The sequence below is a fragment of the Schistosoma haematobium genome, chromosome 1 (genome assembly GCF_000699445.3).
Source record: "Schistosoma haematobium chromosome 1, whole genome shotgun sequence".
NCBI lineage: Eukaryota > Metazoa > Platyhelminthes > Trematoda > Strigeidida > Schistosomatidae > Schistosoma > Schistosoma haematobium.
In genome coordinates this window covers 21,032,090-21,050,929 of record NC_067196.1, presented here as the reverse complement: position 1 = coordinate 21,050,929, position 18,840 = coordinate 21,032,090, and the positions used below count along the sequence as shown (strand labels likewise).

The following is an 18,840-nucleotide window of genomic DNA, read 5'->3' as shown; positions in this document are numbered from 1 at the left end:
TACACTGATAGCACAGCAAAGATCACGAAAAAATTAGATTTACAGACAACTAATTCTCAACGAGCTATACAACGTCCGGCAAACTGTTTGGAAGAAAAATCCATCTAAAATCACCATGAGAGGCATGAGTATACGATGTGACTTATGGTACTTTTGCAAAATAACAACACTTTGTTTGAAATACGGCAATAAACATCTAAATTCTAAGATTTTTCCTCCCTGTAGTGTTTGAATGAACTTCATTTAGCACGGATGGAACCCACAATCCATTTTTCTGGCGACAAAAACCGAAATGTCAGACCAAGGTGGTCTATAATTTGTCAAGAAATGAAAAAACACACCAATTCACACTACATATCAAATGGTAACCTGAACTGTCGATTCGCTTCACTTATGAACCACTAAGTACTGGTTCACTCTAGTTGTTGATCGAACAGTTAGATCAGTTGATTGTATTATGTAGTCGATACACTGTCATGTCCTTGTAGCCTGAACGATTAGATCCACATTCTCTACCATAACATAGGGAGATAATGTTTAAAGAAATTGTCTGTCTAGTGTAGCAATATAGCAGAACCGACTTTGAGGTTCAAAAGCTGCTATCCAGCCAACTACAAAACGGTCTATGTAGACCAAGTGTTTTTGACATGCTCCTGAACAGCTCAACCTTGTAAAGTAGTTACGACTTACCTACCGTATCACCTCTAATTTCCAACTCGCCAGAATAGATAGGTTGTCAAGGTCATTACGATAAGTCTTAGCTCTTAAGTTTAGAACATGACCAGTTGTCATTTAAAGTGAGAGCAATGGACTTATTCCAAGTCGTCAAAGGTATGTCCGACTACTTGTTTACTGTCGATAGAGTGTAGATCTCTCGGCTGCTTCATTTCCTTGTAAACATGCAGTTCGATTTCATCCTCAATGTGCCCTGCTTATAGTAAGGATTATGATACGAGTAAGTTATTCGTAGTGTCTGATTACCAACGCTTGGCAACGAATCGTGGCTCAGGCACTGATACCGAATGATGTGAGGCATGTATTCCGTATTTTCCTTCAGTTGGATATCCTTAGGTAACACAAAATTAACGATCAATACATTTAGCAGAAAAGGTTGCCTCATCGGAGAAGCATTAACAAGCGATATTTAGCAAACATGATCCCCTACCAGTTTGTAAGCAGATATGGAATCCATGTGCTTCGAACTTTGGATCTAACTAGTCCTATTTTCAAGTTGGACACTTAAAACCGAAATAGTCGACTAATATACGTTGCGAAAATAACCCTTAGACTTTTTGTTTGTATTCGATAGTACGAACATTTCAAAAAACCCGAATTACGACCTTTTTTATTTTCTAGCTGTTATATGCATGACCGTTCATTGGATAGCAGTAAAGTCCACAATTCAGGTGTGAAGTACTCGTTTACTCATTAAGAGGATATTAACACATAAGTCAATTATCTCAACCAAAATAGAATAAAGCATAGGTAATCTGTACAAAAAAATCATTTGAAGGAAAATATGGAATCTCTCACTCCAGATATATATTACAAAGAAATTCATTCATCAATTGCAAATTGTTTGTATATGGATGACCAAATATGTTGTTTTACAAAGTCCTCCAATGATGCCAATTCAGTGATACCAAAACGACACGGTAAATTCAAGTACGGATCACAACAACACATAAACTCGCCATTTCTAATAATAACAACAATAATAATAAGAGTAGAAGAAGTCCCTTGGACTAATAACTTAAATATAATATATCTAAATTTAATTTTTGGATAAATTGACCAGTACACATTTAAAGGTTGTATTAACGTAACATACCGCCCCACAGTTATTTTTAATCAGAAATATCAAATCTTCTCCACCATCTCAAAATCAAAAATATGTAAGCCATTCTAACAATTTCATCGCATACTGAATTGTTGATGAGTTAAAAATGGCTGAAAAAACGGTACGCCCTCAATCTGGTCAATGTACATATACCTCTAAACATTAAATAAGTTACCTAAATAAACTTTCCTAAAGTAAGAAATAAAGACATGGAGGGCAGGAGTCTTTTATTTCGAATGACCTTAGAAATAAAGTGGTTAATATTGACATGAAATCAGAAGCATACTCCCAGGTTATCAATGGTGATCTAACATCGATCGGTTCATGATTTCAATGAAAATCAACAATTTCCATAACCATATACCGATAACGGTTATAATTGAACTAACAAAAATGCGCACATATACACAGATACAGATTGATAACTTTTACTGGTAAAACCAAATCCATAGTGATTGGTTCTGTTCAAAAAATATTTATATAAATTCATGTCCTGTACTGATTGTTATTGTAAGTACTGTGTTTGCAAGTTTTTTCTGCAGTTTAAAGAACATAGTTCACTGGAAAAACTAATCTCTTGTTTTTGTGAATATACCAAACAATAAATCTCTTAAAAAACTATCGACTATCTAAAACAAAAGTCAGAGGGAAAAACAAAAACAAGAATTGGTCAAAGTAATTTCTTCCTTTTAAACATTTTTGGTATCCACCTTAAACAACTCTACGTATTCATAAACATTGTTAGTGATCATATGATATTTTATTTTGAATAAAATGAGTAAAAATTATTTCTGAGTGTATCAAAGTGGTTATGAGACTTGAAAGTTGATTGTTTGATTCCACGTATGGGATCTGTTATATCCTAGCGAAGACTAAATTACGAGTAACTTCTGAGACTTATTAATGGCCTAATATTATCTACATATTCTTATGGTATAACTATTTAGTAATTGGATTATGTATATCTATTTTCCTCTTATTATAAGCTTCATTTTGACCTATAGATTTTTATTGTACGATTTACTGTTCTTAAGTTATGTTCAGTTTATTGATTACAGTCTCGCACGTTCACAGCCACTTTGGGCTTTATTTTGCATAAATGTTATATCCTATTTTATATTACGATGAGGTCTGTTTTGCTGGCATATAAACTAAGCATGTTTTGAAATAAATGATTCGTACAGCAGAAGCTGTTATTGGTGTTCCGGACTCAACTGGACGGACTAGGAGAGCAAAGGACCAATAAAGACGCTAGGATGATCAGACCGGTTGAACGTCATTGGTTTAGTACAGTACAAGAGTGAATAAGTCGTATTTCGATTGGTGGATAAATTACGTGATAACTAGCTGAACTTACAGTCACAATAGGGTATTGAGTACTCACGGAACTGTGAGACTGGGACTAGGCAAAACATGTTCATACCATAGTTTCCAATGTTAATCATCTAATGAAAGTCTGTAAATAAACCGGTCTTCGAACTGAACAAATTCTTACAGATCATTAAAATAAATCACAGTTGCGTGTTTGCTAGTGGCTGTATATGAGAAGAAAAGTTGTGACTACTAATTCATGTGGTGGTGAAATTAAAATATGATTGTTCGTTGAGCATGAACAAACAAGCAATTAGGCTATTGACTACTGAATATCTGGTTTACTTTCCTGTTATTGATATCTACTCCGGACTCACTATGTGACAGTTTTTATAATTGTGTTGAATTAATTACTATCTAGTGTTAATATGGTCAACTAATCTAGGTCGTGAATCCTGGATCTGATATAACGTGAGTTGTATTATTACCATAATGTACCTGAGAGTGGGAAGAATATTTTAAACCATCCGTCATACCATAAACGGAGACTAACCATATAAGGAGTGGATAAATTATCAACAGTAGCAATTGCACTTTGTTCTATGGTCGATACCTAGAACTGTGTTCAAACTATATAATTCTCTTAAAGGAACACCTAGATAAAAACCATTCATCTATTTTTTGCTGGATTACAACATTTGATCGGAAGAATGCTACATTCAAATTTTGATTAGTATGATAATCTACCGATTTATCCAAAGAGATAGAAAAAAACATTCGTACACGCTCACAAGTAGTGGAAAGAAATTTATTGAGCAGCTAGGATACGAAGCTCAAAACACAATGTTGACATTATATTCAATTTACTTGGACCAGTTAACCCTTGTGGAGTATAGGCCACCCGCCCGGAATCTCTGGTTAACTCTGTCTTGGCAATCCTTTCCTGTTGCTCCCACTTGCTATTCATTCAATTACCGATGCAATATGTTCTTTGTTCTACCTCCTTTGCTTTCGCCTTCAGGATTACAAGTCATGATTTGTCTCGAGATGCAGTCTGATGATTTCCAAAGGATATATCCTACCTACCTTCAGTGTCCTTACCTAAACTCCTCTGCAATTTACAGCTGGTTTGTTGGCTGCAGCAGTAGGATCCATCCAACGGATCTGGTGTATTTTGCATAGACAACTGTTTAAAATACCTTTAAATTTATGATGATGGTTGTAGTAATTCACCACATCCCATCTACTTACGACAGATTTGTCTTGATGTTTGTATTAGAGATCCTGCCTTTGATGTTGGCTGGCAGCTGTTTTGAGAACCGTATGTTATTCAACCATGAAAATGCAGTCCTTGGTTTGGCAATCCGTGTTCCAACTTCTGCACCAAAGCCTCCTTATTTATCGATGATACTGCCCAAGTACGTAGAACTGTACACACCTTCCAGAGCTTCTCCAGCAAGTCAGATTGCGTTGGTGTTCTCTGTATTGTACTTTAATATCTTGCTTTTCAACTTGAGTATAATGAGTCTTTCTGATGCAGAGGCTAGTGCTACAGTGGTTGTCTTCACTTGCATTTTTTGATGTGTATGGGATAGAAGAGCTAGGTCATCTGCAAAGCACAAATCGTCTAGCTGCATCCGAGTTCTCAATTGTATTCAGTGCTTCTCCTCAAATGTGGACGCCAACCACCGGAATGAAGAGAAAGGAGGAGAGTGAGAAGCCTCGTCTGACGCCGGTTCTCACTTGGAATGCAACTGTCAGCTGCACCAATGCACCACTTCGCAGTGTGTTCCGTCGTACGAATTCCGTATGACGATGCCAATCTTCTCAGACACACCATAGTGTAGAAGAATGCTTTATAAGCTTCTCTCATCCACACAACCAAATGTCATCTCATGTACAGTGATGAGTTCCATTCAACTGACCACTCAACAATGATCCGGAGTGTCGCAATTTTATCGACGCATGGATAGACCACGTACGAAAGCCAGTTTGTTGGTCTCGAAGTTGGGCGTTTGCCAACTCTTTCATTTGGATCAGCAACACTGTCAAAAAATTTACCTGGTATTGATAGTAATGTAATGTCTCTGCAGTCCTCATACTTACTGAGATCTCCTTTCTTTGGTATCTTGATGAGATATCCCTTTTTACAGTCTGTCGATACTTGTTCCTACTCCCAAATCCTTCTGAGTAGAACGTGGAGTATCTTTACAGTCACCTCTATGTCTGACTTCAGCTGGTATTTTGTCTGGTTCTGCTGTTTTCCCACTCTTGGTTTTTCTGGTGGCCATGCTGATTTCTTGGATCGTTGGTGGGGTAACACTTATGGAGAGGTTTCATATTTTCTTCTCTTACAGCTATTTCCACTGTCAATGCTAGGTCTCCCACGTATTTCTGCTTATCAGGTTCAATGCTGCTCTTCACTCTCATGCATGCTTCTGTGAATCTATTTTGTGCCTTAACTTTCTGTGCTCAAGTCCTTCATCACAATGGTCAGATCCTTTCCTGGACACTCCTCTACGATCGATTGTGGCCTCTCATAAACTGGTTTTTATCATATTTGTTGCTATCAATAGTAGACGTATAAAATTTATTGTATTCACCACCTTCTTTGTTTCGAAGAATGGTGTGATGATTCTGGATCCATGAGATGATTATCCTATAAGTGCTCTTCTGAACAGCATAATTTCAGCTCTGCGTATGTGAGGCACTTTCTTCTTCATGACCATAGTAAAATGGCATCTCTCCCGAAGCTAATCTTTTATGTACAGCTTAAGTCCGATGGATCTCACTTATTTCAAGCACCACCAAGTTATATCTCATTTCCGCAGCCATTTGATTTGTCTCCCCTGTCTCCCACATTTTCCGAACATTCCACGTATGTATATTAATTGTTGCTGTGGTTGTTAGATGAGACGTCAGCCTCGTGACTTCCGAAGAGTCTCGGCTTTCACCATGAGGTGTCATAATTCTTCCGAATGAAGATCCTTCAGCTCGGAGGGTAGAGTCTAAGTGGTTTAATTTGTTTATTCGGGTTAGCGTTTTTTACGAAGTTTGTTTTCTACGGGACGGGGTTTCTGACCCCATGCCCAAACCTCTTTCTTCTTCCCGGGCTTGAGACCGGCAGTAACCCCAGAAGGGCTACAGGAGGCGTTAGTATTGTATGGTACATATGATTATCACAAGGGTTGTGTGCTTGATGTGTTTAAGTACTTCGATTCACTTAGCTGATTTTGTGGCGTTTTGTTTGAGACTTCGGGACGCGAGGGCTTATGTAGGCTTTAATTAGAGTGATAAGTGGTGATACAATTAGTGGCTTATCATTAGCGGTATAGACATAAAAGTACAAGGACTAAAATGCTTAACTTGATAGCTATATGCCTCTCAATTGTATGATATAATCATACAAATAAACAATAACAAATATACGAACACTAAAGAGTTTGATCTATTTTGGTCTTTAAAATAAATGGAAAGATTCGAACAACCAATAAAAACGAGTTAAACTTCGCCTTATTGGACAAGCAAGCGACTCAGTAGCTGGGTGGACAACGAGTTGGCGTTTGGAGCGAAAGCTACTGGGTTTGAGTCCCGGAATGAATAATAACTATAGGATTCAGGTATATCCAACTGAGTCGCAAAATAGAACATGCATCCTAGCCCCCACTGCTAGTAACCATCGATCTCTGTTTAAAATGGTTATGGCTTAATGGAAACATCGAGGCAATCCACACAGGATGTACATAACCCAAAAGAGACTGATCAACGGTAGTCTCAAACATCAATAGGAAGATCCAAGCAAACAATACAAATAAATTACAAATGTCTAAATGTTGACGAGAGAAAAACTAAATATATTACCAATCGATTTGGTATTATTTCTAAAGAGTAACAAAACATAAATATTAAAGATTCCCATTGTGAAAATTATAACAACACATATCAATACTTCAACTTTGTATGGTTCTTAGAAAATGTATCACTTAGGATTGTTCAAGATAATAAAACGCACAAAAGTATCAACTTACTCCGTTTTTGAGTCTTTAAATAAAGTTACTCGTACAACAGTCTCATAAGCCTGTGTCATAAACAATAGAGCTTCGTAGCAGAAATCCAAATCAGTAGAAGAGAGCAGATTTGTATTATCAATCTTTGAGATTGAATGAATAGGTGGAATATACTTAGGATCCATAAATAATATAGATTTCAGTGGTAAAGTTTTGCCGTCTATTCCATAGACTAAAATACAATAATAAAAAAGGTGTAATATAAAAAGTAAGTAATTGAAATCTACATCAGCATAAAAGTGCCACTTTTTTATGAGAAAAGGCTTGTTCGTTTAAATGTTGTACATATCTTTCTCTGAAATTGGTGCCTGATTTCTTTTTATAAAACGATATCCGGCTGTGATTTCATAGCTTAAAAGATGTTTATCTATCAAGTTGGAATATACTAGTTACGCCATGATTCTTATGTAAACTAAAGTAGTTGGTCAACATACACACGTACATAGCAGACGATTCTAGATAACTCAGACACTTAAAATGACAAATTTAGCGAAATATACACTATCATTCATTAAATAAACGGAAAAATGACCCAAAGTGATATGTATGGGAAAAGTAGCGAACATCGAAAACGTAGCGAATACCACCCGCCACATTAGTCTCGTGGTTTACACATCATGGGGTAATTCCGGTAAAAAGATGTTAGTATATTTATAATCTGCAGACAAGAAGATCCTGGAGTCTTCATCACTTAATCTGCTAACACTGGTTCACTAAAAACAGGCGAATCATCGTGTTCCAACATAATCCTAGGTGGAATATGCTCTAATTCAATCTATATTTTGCTAACAAATACAATTAGAAAAATAAACTTATGGAAATATATCACTGCTTTTGATTGCGCATTATTTCAACTTGGTACGCGTCCTGCAATTTTGAGTGCAGAATTTACATAAATAAACTTGGAAGTGACTTGTCTGTCTGTTTGTGTCACAGAATAATCCCATAGACTATTTGGTTTTTGGATCTAAAACAAACATAAAAATGTTAATATTACATTGAAATAATGTTGGCAGTGGTTTATTGTTCGATTACTTTTCTTATGTTGCCCAAACATCAAGTAAAAGTTTCTAACTACTTAGCTTGTAAGCATATATTTGTATATTTGGTAAAACCAGTGATATTCACAAGTTGATCAAATTGAAATACATGAAGCAATGTTCAAAACTACAACCTATTTGGTTGAAATTCAAATACTTTAACAATTGAGATCACTTCGTTTTACATCAGATGATAAAATATCATAGTTATATCGACTAAATATGTAAGATAATCTTAATCAACCAGATTAATTCTGTAAACTAGTGTGAATTTAGTAATTTTTCTTTTCAAAAATTCACTTAATCAACAATTCACTCACTTGGATTCATTCTAATAAATTTCCACATAGAATGCCAAGGTTCATAGAAAATTGAAGAAGGTAAAGGTGTGGAAACAACATTTGATTTAGATACATTATTGGCTAGAAGAAATTCACAATAATAAGTAAATTAGTTGTGATATTTAATTAAAATACAACAGTCAGTATTACACTCGTAGATAACACGGGTACAGCTAATAATAGCAAAAACAGTCAACTAATGATAAGCTAACAATTCAAAAGATTGCATTGAACGGTAATGTTGGATAATACGGAACGTTGAAGTACAATCAAGTTATTTTTAGCTACGGTAGGTGAAGTCAACTTTAAAATCACGAAAAACAAAAGAACACTAATTAGCTAATTCAATCTAAATTGGGATTTCCTGGAATTTTCTAACATGAACTGAAAAAAGAATAAATTATTCCAATTTTTACTGGATGCATAATTGTGAATCACAAACTGGGACGAAACATCTACATAACGATTCATCAACTAGCTGATGTGAATCAATATGTGAAGTCAACTAATTGTTTCGTTCATTTCATTGTTATCAATTATTCATTAATTGCCTTGATTAGTTTATATTTTTCATACACGACCTAAATATGGTCATTCGCTTAACCTCACCTAGTTAATGTGCGGAACCGGTGTATCTGGATATTTGACTGCTAATTCTCGTGGCCTCATAGGAATAGGTACTGAATTAAGTTCAAAAGAACAGAATCTCCTAGATTGAACTCTAATAGACAGTTGCTCGTGCGTTCTTCTGTATACAGGTTAATGAGACACAGAATATGTCAATGGTATGAGACTCTAAAATTCTAATTAAGACTTATCTATCGTGATGACCTAGTAGAACTATACTGGCTATAAAAAGTTCCGGTCGTGGATAAGCACTGAAGATTAGTTCCATAAACAGAACGAAACATCTGTTCTATCGTTCCTGATTTCCAACTGTTGCACGACTTGGGTCGACTGATGATTTCAATTCTATTCCGAGTTCCTAAACTGAAACAAAGCTGTCTAACCAGTTTCCCTCAATGTTCAATGGTTCTTCGGTTGATGTCAGTCTTCAACTTTAATTTTATTGAGATGGTTTAGTCAATATTGATTTATAATAAACCGAGGAATATTTTTCTACATCATCTCATTAAAATTATTCCCAGGAAAAATTTAACCGAAAGAAAGATTAATAAACCTACATAAATTCACATGATCATGAAGTGGTTGCACTTTTGTTACAGTATGGGGATTTATTGGCTTCGAATCGGATGAACGAAGTGAGTGTAATTTCAACTCTAAATAGGACTCTATAAGATCCTAAAACAAGCATTAAACAATATTCAGTAGAAAACTTCGTTAATCTATGAAACAGAAAGCTATGTGAAAATACAAGTAAACATCATTACCAATTTAATATCTGATTTTGTATTGTATAATGATAATCATATTTCAATTAACATAAAAAGCAGCTATATAGTTTTCTTTTAATCAAAAACGTTATAAGAATCTTTTTCAGATGAAATATTTTATATTATTAACGGGAAAAATAAATTTAGGCAATGTAATCAGGTATTTTGTTCACCACCACTAATATTTAGACATAAATGTAACATTTTTTCAGGTATTTTGCTATCTTTGGTGCTGAATAAGAGAATACTCAGTGTCAGTTTGTAGGGGAAAACTTTATTAAACCACTTTGTTATATATAATGACTGCAAACACAACTGGTTACTTGCCGTGGCGCAGGTGCATCCATTCTTTGTCTTCTCCCAGATTATAAGCTTCTGAATTCGTCATAATTTGTTTTTATTTCACTAATTTTCTCAAGTTATATCTTCGAACCTTAACCTTTTCTACTAACACTGATACTGTTGCTGTCTCTACTACTCTGGGATTTCCCCTAACAATTTCATCTCGTTGTGCCAATGTGGTATGACAGCTTGGTTCTACGATGAGACTGACTGACTTTTGTATAACTGAACAAGGACTGATTTGGCTCGATGCAAGAAAGAAACTTAAGATAATAGATAAGAATTGATTTAAGCACTAACGATAGATCCACTACAGCTCCGACTACTGATTCAGAAATTATATTAACATTACAATATTATTTACGATTTACTTAACTGGTCAACAAGCCAAATTTGAATAGACCGAACTAGAAGTAGTAGGCACTAATTAATCAATAATTTAGTGAGTGTACATAATTTATGTTAATAGATTAATTGCTTTAACCAATAAATTTAACTAAATTACTGAGTTACATTTCTGGTTCTTTCTAACTAAAACCAGAGTCAGCAAGAAGATATCAGAGGACAAGGATAAACATGTTCAGAACTCAAAAAAAGTGAAAATTAATTCCACTCGCCTTTGAGCTGCCAACTTTTTCAGAAGCAACCAAAGGTAATTAACAAAACAAGTGATATATTTCTGAGACTTTATTTTATAAAACTAAGTGAATATGACATCTAGCACGGGACATAACGCCATACTGAGTTGATGGAATGCCTCGTAACTACAGAGAAAAAATAGATAAGATGGAATTTTAGACGATAACATTCACATAAAAATCCACGGAACTGAACCAGATTACTTCATATTACTTGGTTTGTACGATCAAATTGTTTAGTGCATAATCTATAAGTATCAAGTTAACAGTTCGCTTACTTGCTATCTATTTTGTAGCAAATGTTAGACCAGTTACATCAGATTGCAAGTTTATATGGATAATTGTTCAATTCTGTGGTTTGTGAGGATTAGGTCAATTCGAAAGGAGCTATCGTATCCCAGTAATTTTTGAACTAAGAACTCACGTACATTACCCCACACAAGACTGAAGTCGAAACCCTGTATGTATCGAGGTGAGGATGATACTTTTAGACCACGGAGCAACGGCCTAATGGTTTACATTCTCGAATTCAGTTAACTTTTGACAAAGCGCAACGACTGCCTTACTCGATCGATGATGACTGTGCCTCATTATAGATATGATTAAACTCCACTGGTTGTGACTTCCTACTAGATCATAGGGACTCTATTTCCAGAGTAGTCGGTAGTAAGGATATGATTATGGGCAAGTTATATGCTTATCGTCTAATCCACTTGAGTTTTTAGGGTTTGTCGAAATGTTGCTCATTTTAATAAAATTTATGGCCAATTACGTGGTAGGAAGTGAGGAAATCTAGTTTTTGCACAAGAATAAATGATCTGACAGTTAAGATCGACTCTGAGCCATGTTATTCAAGTATTTAACCAGAGGTTACAGAAATCGCAGACCCCAACCAGGTAGTCTGCATCTACCGATACGTCTCACGCCATGAACTTTATGTCACTTTTTGGTCTGGAGCCCCCTACCCTTACTTCAACTTACAACCACAATAAACAACGTTGTCCGTCGAGGCACATGGTGTTTGTCCATACATAATACACGCCACATAAATCGATAAACATTCAGTCTTATCAACCTTACCTGGTGCCCTACATCTAAACTCAGCGTTATTCACTCAGTGATCCCAAAATACGTGAGCAATACTTTGAACACATGATGAGATACCGGTAACCTATGAATGTTCTTTACTTTTTTAGTGTTTAACAGCAATAAAGCGAACTAATTAGCGGTGTGGTCATTCTTTGGTTGGCAGACGGACATCTCGACCACGCTACAGGTGGCTCAGACTGGCAAAAGCCAAGCGAACTTTCTGAACCAAATATACTTAGAAAAATAATGTAGAATTATCACTCTTATTCCCCAAAATCCATGCAGTAACCTACGTAGTTCAAAATGTTACTCAGTGACTTCATAGACTGCTATCAGGTCACTTATTTAATAACGTGCAACTACAACACCTAAAAATATGACTTCTAGTTATGTATACCTAAAATGACTCATTATCCTTAGTTGGGATGCTCAAATTTGCTACCGAAGTCACGACGCCTTAGATTAGAACAAGAAGTAGCCGTTGTACTAATTTTCACAATGAATAGACGAATCCTCTGATACTTCATTCTTCAGTAGAACACTGGACCTTAGATACAATCAAAGTTCGCAACCAGTGACTCCTCGATTTCAAAACAGATTCGTAACGTGAAGTGTAAATAAGTTATGCTAAGATCCCTACAGTGTAACTTACTATAGCTATTGTTTATCTTCAAGAAGTTATTAACTAAGATGCTCAAGAACACTTTCATAACTTGTACATAGTCCCATCTCTTAGCTTGAATCAATACCGACTTCATAACCATGTAATATTCACATCGACACTAAACATTATTTCGACACAAAGATTCTCATTTTTGAATATAAATCTGACGTCCGATTTAGAGATTTATTCGTACTGAACCAAACCACCTAAAGGAGGACAGCGGATCATGAGGAGTAGGAAGAATAGCATATAATAAGAGGGATAGAAATGTATGTGATAAAGAAAAGAGGTGCATTGACTATACTGGGGAAACCAAGCGGTACTGATTAAAAGTGAAAATTAACACGCTGACCTGGAAATTTTATTGTTTTGCACATATAGTAGGATTCTCAGCGAGTAAATACATGCGTAACAAGCAGCATTAAGATCAAGATGAACGATCACGAATAGACAGACAAAATTTACGCATATACTCAGATAAAGTGCAAAACAAACTGATTGAATACCATATTATTTATTACGAACAGTGAACAGGCAGTGTAAAAGTATGAAAGTCAATAAACGCAACTATAAAAGACTGAAGATGAGGAAAACAATTGTTGGTAACGTTGATATCCTAACGCAAGAAATGTTTTATGTTCAACAGCAGTGATGCAACTACTCAGATAAAGATGACAAAATAATAAACCTGTGTCGAATAAAAATTAGAATATAAAAGACTAGAGACAATGTTTTTTAGTTAATGTATGTACATATATCTTTATGTCAGTATACAAAAGAGTAACAGACAAACAGATGCTCAAGTAATTTTATTCACATAAATCACGAATTAGAATAGCTGTTTGAAAAGTTACATTAGGGCTAAACCACAAGAAAGAAATAACGAGACAAAAGAATGTCACAATATCTGATGGAAAGATAAATGAATGAGATCGATCCAAATGCGAACATGAAAATATCAACAAACTGGTTAGATTGCCAGGATCGTTCTCAGTCATGACATCTGGGAGTAAAATTCATTTTATTTACTATGTACACGGACAAAGGTGATCAGAAATAGGTAACCTATCCGACCCCGATTAGGATAGTTATTTTTTACAATAAGGGCAATAATAAGTTTCTACATTTGCTTCACTGGGCTTTAATCCCACACACACTTGATGATACCATAGAGTACAACGATCACATTGAATCCAATCTATTGCTATATCTTGAGGCTGCTTGCATGGTCTAGCTGAACACTCCTCACTGTCATAATGAAACATATCACCCCCACCAGCATCATCTTCCGCATCGAAACCTCCAGATTTGCTGGATTTTCCAGAGCGGCGTTTTTCTTTATTATGTATATGACCGGGTTTTGTTCCACTAGATTTGCGTGAAACAGAATTAGAATGAGACTTTTTAACTCTATCCGTACCGTTTGAGCGTTTTTTGATGGTTTTGGAACCTGCAGAACTTAATCGTTTGTTGCTTGAACTATCATCAGCATCATCATTGCTGTCTCCATCATCCTCTTCATCTACCTTATGACGATTTGAACTAGCAGGCTTTTTGAATTTTTGACGGTTAGCTGTGCGTTGTGCACTTGAAGTTGTATTACTTCTAGGTCGCTTGGCATCCGTGGACTCATCACTAGACCCAATAGAATCATCTTCCCCATCAGAACGTTGAGTAGAGGACACTGTTGAACCTGGCTGAGCGGGATAAGACTTGCGTTTTTTGGCTGTTCCAGTTACAACATTTTCCTTAGTTGGTGAATCACTTAGCTCCACCTAGTAAAGATAGAATACAGTTTAAAAAACTGGCATACGGGAGTACACTAGTAGGAAATAGTAACTTACGAAATGAAGAGAACTATGTATCTAGTATATGTAGCATAAAATTTTGTTATCAACTGAAAGAGTAATCACTGATTATTAGCAACAGCACTTATAACTGTTTGTTAACGCTACTAACGACTTCAGTTTTCTAGAAAACTCAGACACAAAAGCGAGTAGTACAATTGTCCTTAAAATTGAATAAAGCAGATACCACATTATTATATCTGCGATGCAGTATAATTCGCACTGTTGATTGGCAGACAAAATACATTAAGAAAAGGCCGATCAGTCAGAAAGTAGAACCCGGCACGTATGTATAACACTTGCTATATCCCTTTAGCACAGAGATAAAATTGTCAGGTCTAATCCCAGAGTAGCATATGCAGTGATACTGAGTGGTGTTTGAAGAGATTAGACATCGAAGATACGACTCAAGAAAATATAAATTGGTGAAATAAAAGTACAAATAATTATGGAAGATTCAAGAGCTAAGAGCTTGGAAGACAAAGAAAAGGTAGTTGAATTTTTTCGTTGATTTAGAAATAACTGTGTGAAGTAAAGAAAGTTTAATACAACACTTAACTAGTTAGAAAAAGAAAAAAAACCGACAGTCCAACTTTAAATTAAACATCATAAAAATCGATATTTAGGACGACTTGATTACTGGGACGGGACTACGCAGTTCGTCCTCAACCATAACAAGCGGTGACATACAGAGAGAGGACACCATGATTAGGATTGTAAGGCGGTAGCTTAATGATAGGTCGCAAACTCTAAACCGGCTGTTTAATCCGTCATATATTATCATTGGCTCCCACATACTGCCTTTAAAGATCAATACATGAAATCCGTACCCGTTAAATGGGCCACACTAACTATCGAGGGAAGTAATGTTGCTTACATATTACGGAATATACGAACCTAACAGAAGCAAAGTACAATAAGTCGGTCAAAGGGAAAAGGGACGTTCAGCACAGAAAGCGTAATTTCAGACCATAATCAGACAATCTAAAAACTTTCAGTGAGTCACAAAGTCCTCGTACTAAGTGGAACTTTGGATAACTGATAATGACAAGACTAAATTTTCTTCCAACTTTCTTAAAACACCAGTGCGTACCAGATGAAGCTACATTTGCACTAGTTCCAAGACTTGAGAAATATCATCAATATAGTAACTACTTACTGTTTGAACCATATGACCAGACTGATGTGCACAAACATTAAATCCATTCCCGATCGTATGATATGCACGTCGGTTTAAGCCTCATCCTCCAAGATAAAGTTTGAACGGTCATCTAGTACAGTGACTTGTAACAAGTGTGAGCTCAATGAACACGCACACATTAATACGGCATTTCATCGCATGAAATTGAGGGTCTTTATTGAAAAATTGTCGCTAGCAGATAGGTGTGGTCCAGAAAAGTGTATTATCAACACTAGCTTACGGGAAATCTTGAGATTCCAAAAGTAACTGCTCGAAATCACAATCACTTATTAGATCCGAAACTGGTATTTCTACCAGACATAATGTAATGCTTCGAGGCATTATGCATCATAACTACCGTCATGATGATAACCGTGTAACCTAATTCCAAGTTCAATTCCTAGTGACTTTGGTCATTTACTCATGTTTTTAGACTAAGCAATCGATAAAGTGGGTCAAAATTGTCACGGTCATTTAGTGAATCACTCACGCCTTTATAGTTCACCTTTACCATCAAAACCAATACCCATTTTGAATACTCTTCTGCAGAGCATATTTTCCACCTGTATCTTTTGAGAACGCTTCTATAACCGGATGGGACCGAAACTTGACCACCACTTTTCTATCAGTGAAAAACCTAGATATTGGATTTAATTCAACAAAGCGACCGCTTATTCTAAAGCAGCGAGGACAGAAGGCACTTTATGGTAATCGTATATATTCGGATGACGTAAAATGCAGACGACTAAATTAAAAATGACACAAACAAAACTGTTGCTTTCGTACGAAGAACGAATGCAATGTATTAAAGGACTTACTCGATACTTCAAGTCGGAATAAAAGAGAGCTACTGGCTCCCCAGGCTTAAGGTTTGCCCCATTTAAATGCCCAAAACACACAATATCTCCATGTTTTAGCGTCACCCCACCCATAACTCTTGTGTAGTTGACGTAGGTCCCATTCATACTATGATCATAGAGAATTGAACCTCCTTTGGCCGAGCGTTCTATAGTTGCATGATTTCGTGATATCATTCGGCTGTTAATGCAGCTTTCGATTGGATAGTCAGGGGGGATTTTCGTGTTAATACGTCCAATGCGGATTTCTTTTTGGCCAGGCTTTAGTTCTATTTTTTTTGGGCGATATTGGTCGCTTGAAGAACTGACACACCCAGCTTGTTCACGTTTGTCTTGATCTAAATCGCCTATCCATCTTAGAGTGACGGTACTCATTATGGGATGAACATGTGAAGACCAATTCGCAGACCAGGACTGTGAAACTTAGTTTAAAACCATCCACTCAAAATGTCTGCGAATGGAATATCAGTAAGCTAATTCTAACAATGATCGATGTAGAATAGTTGGCGTTGCGAAGTTCAGGACCTCGTCTTTGATTTTTGTACTTCAAATAATAACCGGATTATATTCTTGTCCAGAAAGGAATTTCAGCAAGTAATCGATAAGTTTTAACTTCTGCTTGTGTTGGCAGGAAATAGAGGACTTTTGGTTGACTTGCATCAGTCTCTTGGTTGTAAGAGAGGGAATTAAGTTATGCTGAGCCATGATTCTGGTCACTAAAGACCCTGAAAGGCTGATTTATTTGTTACTAATCGAAAGAGCAATCAACAATTAACAACTAGAATAGTGTCCTTCAATGCTGTTAGAACTAGACCAAGTAAGAGAAATTTCTTTAAAAGATTTAGAAAATGGTCTTATTGCTGTTTCGGAGGATAAGGAACTTCACGGCCTACGGATTTTATCTACGAGATGGGACCAGATGACTTACCTCCTGCTCTTTTTAGAGATGGTGGCAGAGTGAGGGCATACAACCACCTTTCTCTACTGTTCCATTCAAGCAGTGGGGTTAGACACGGTTGCCTAATCTCACCATTCCTCTCCAACTTTGCTGTCGATGACATTCTGTAAACAGCTCTGATGGATGCAAGTAATGGCGGTGTGGATCTGTTGCCTGGAGAAAGATTTCTCGACCTTGAGTATGCGGATGATATTGTCTTACTGTGCGATAACACCTAAGCCATGCAACCCGCACTTAATCAGTTGGCAATCAATGTCCGTAGGTGTGGTATGTGCTTTGCACCTTCGAAGTGCAAAGTACTTCTACAAGACTGGCAGGATTCTAATCCTGTATTCACCCTGTATGGTGAGCAGATAGAAGTAGTCGAGTAGTTCGTGTATCTGGGTAGCTGCATAAGTGCTGGTGGTGGCGTGAGTGATGAGATCAATTCACCATCTTGAAACACCGAATTTGGTGGCTTGGACACATCTTATGAACGTCGTCACAGAGAATTCCACGTCGTGCGTTATTTGCCGAGCATTCAACAAGTACAAAGGTATCATTAGTTCATTCAAACACCACATCCGCCACAGCTTAAATAGAAGTATAAGTGTTTGTAATCGGTTGTACGTCTTCTTGTTAAGTTCATCCTGAGTCTGTCCGACATTGTATAAGGTAAAAACTTTGTAGTATCTAGAAAGTGCTCATTAGTATTGGAATTAACAGACGAAATCGGAACAGACTCACCTGGAATTGTATACAACCAGCATGTCGGTTTTGTAATGAAATCATTAATATCTAGAATTCGAACCATAGATTTTTCAACACTATCCTCCCCCACGAAATAATGTTGGATCTTTATATCCCCAAGTTATGAATAATGTGGCTTCATTTAAAACATATTTCTCACATTGTTTAGAGTAAACATTAGAACTGTTTTTGTGATAAGGGTAAACAGCAGTTGATATGAAGTCATCCGAAATGTAATCAAACTCGAGGTCACTTAGTACTCGTGCTTCGCATTGAGCAGGTTTTTCACAAGGATCAAATGCATTATGAGGAGAGGTAATATATGATATGACATCAGGATTTGATTCTTCTGAAATATTCTCATGAAATTCATTAGGACTGTCATTGCAGAGCGTAGGATCGTTAGAAAAATCAGCATCTATCCAAACCACATCAGGTTTCCGATCATGATTAGGTTCATTTAACATATTTTCCTCAATATTGCAAGTAATTTCATTAGAAATATGTGAATCATTAGGAAAAGTCATACCTGGTACAATGGCA

At 36.3% G+C, this 18,840-nt stretch overlaps 1 protein-coding gene across 2 annotated transcripts; it reads right to left on the bottom strand.

Annotated features, from left to right (window-relative positions):
- Window positions 1–1,253: 1,253 nt before the first annotated feature.
- On the bottom strand, window positions 1,254–17,062 carry MS3_00004745 (uncharacterized protein). 2 transcript variants are annotated; one of them, XM_051212708.1, is made up of 6 exons: window positions 16,572–17,062; window positions 10,953–14,501; window positions 9,784–9,901; window positions 8,579–8,680; window positions 7,180–7,390; window positions 1,254–1,699 (listed from the first exon to the last, which is right to left on the bottom strand). In XM_051212708.1, the coding sequence occupies exons 1-2, from the start codon at window positions 16,983–16,985 to the stop codon at window positions 13,815–13,817; spliced, it is 1,101 nt and encodes a 366-aa protein (XP_051073383.1). In that variant the 5' UTR covers window positions 16,986–17,062; the 3' UTR covers window positions 1,254–1,699; window positions 7,180–7,390; window positions 8,579–8,680; window positions 9,784–9,901; window positions 10,953–13,814. The 2 variants fall into 2 exon arrangements, with proteins under 2 accessions (XP_051073383.1, XP_051073384.1); XM_051212709.1 differs by lacking the exons at window positions 10,953–14,501; window positions 16,572–17,062 and having other exon boundaries at window positions 7,180–8,185; window positions 9,784–9,902.
- Between the last annotated feature and the right edge of the window lie 1,778 nt (window positions 17,063–18,840).

Coding starts and splice junctions, on each gene's coding strand:
- MS3_00004745 (XM_051212708.1), bottom strand. CDS start 16,985: ATGAGTACCGTCACTCTAAGATGGATAGGCGATTTAGATCAAGACAAA. Junction 14,502..16,571: donor ATTCCGACTTGAAGTATCGA/GTAAGTCCTTTA, acceptor TATCTTTACTAG/GTGGAGCTAAGTGATTCACC.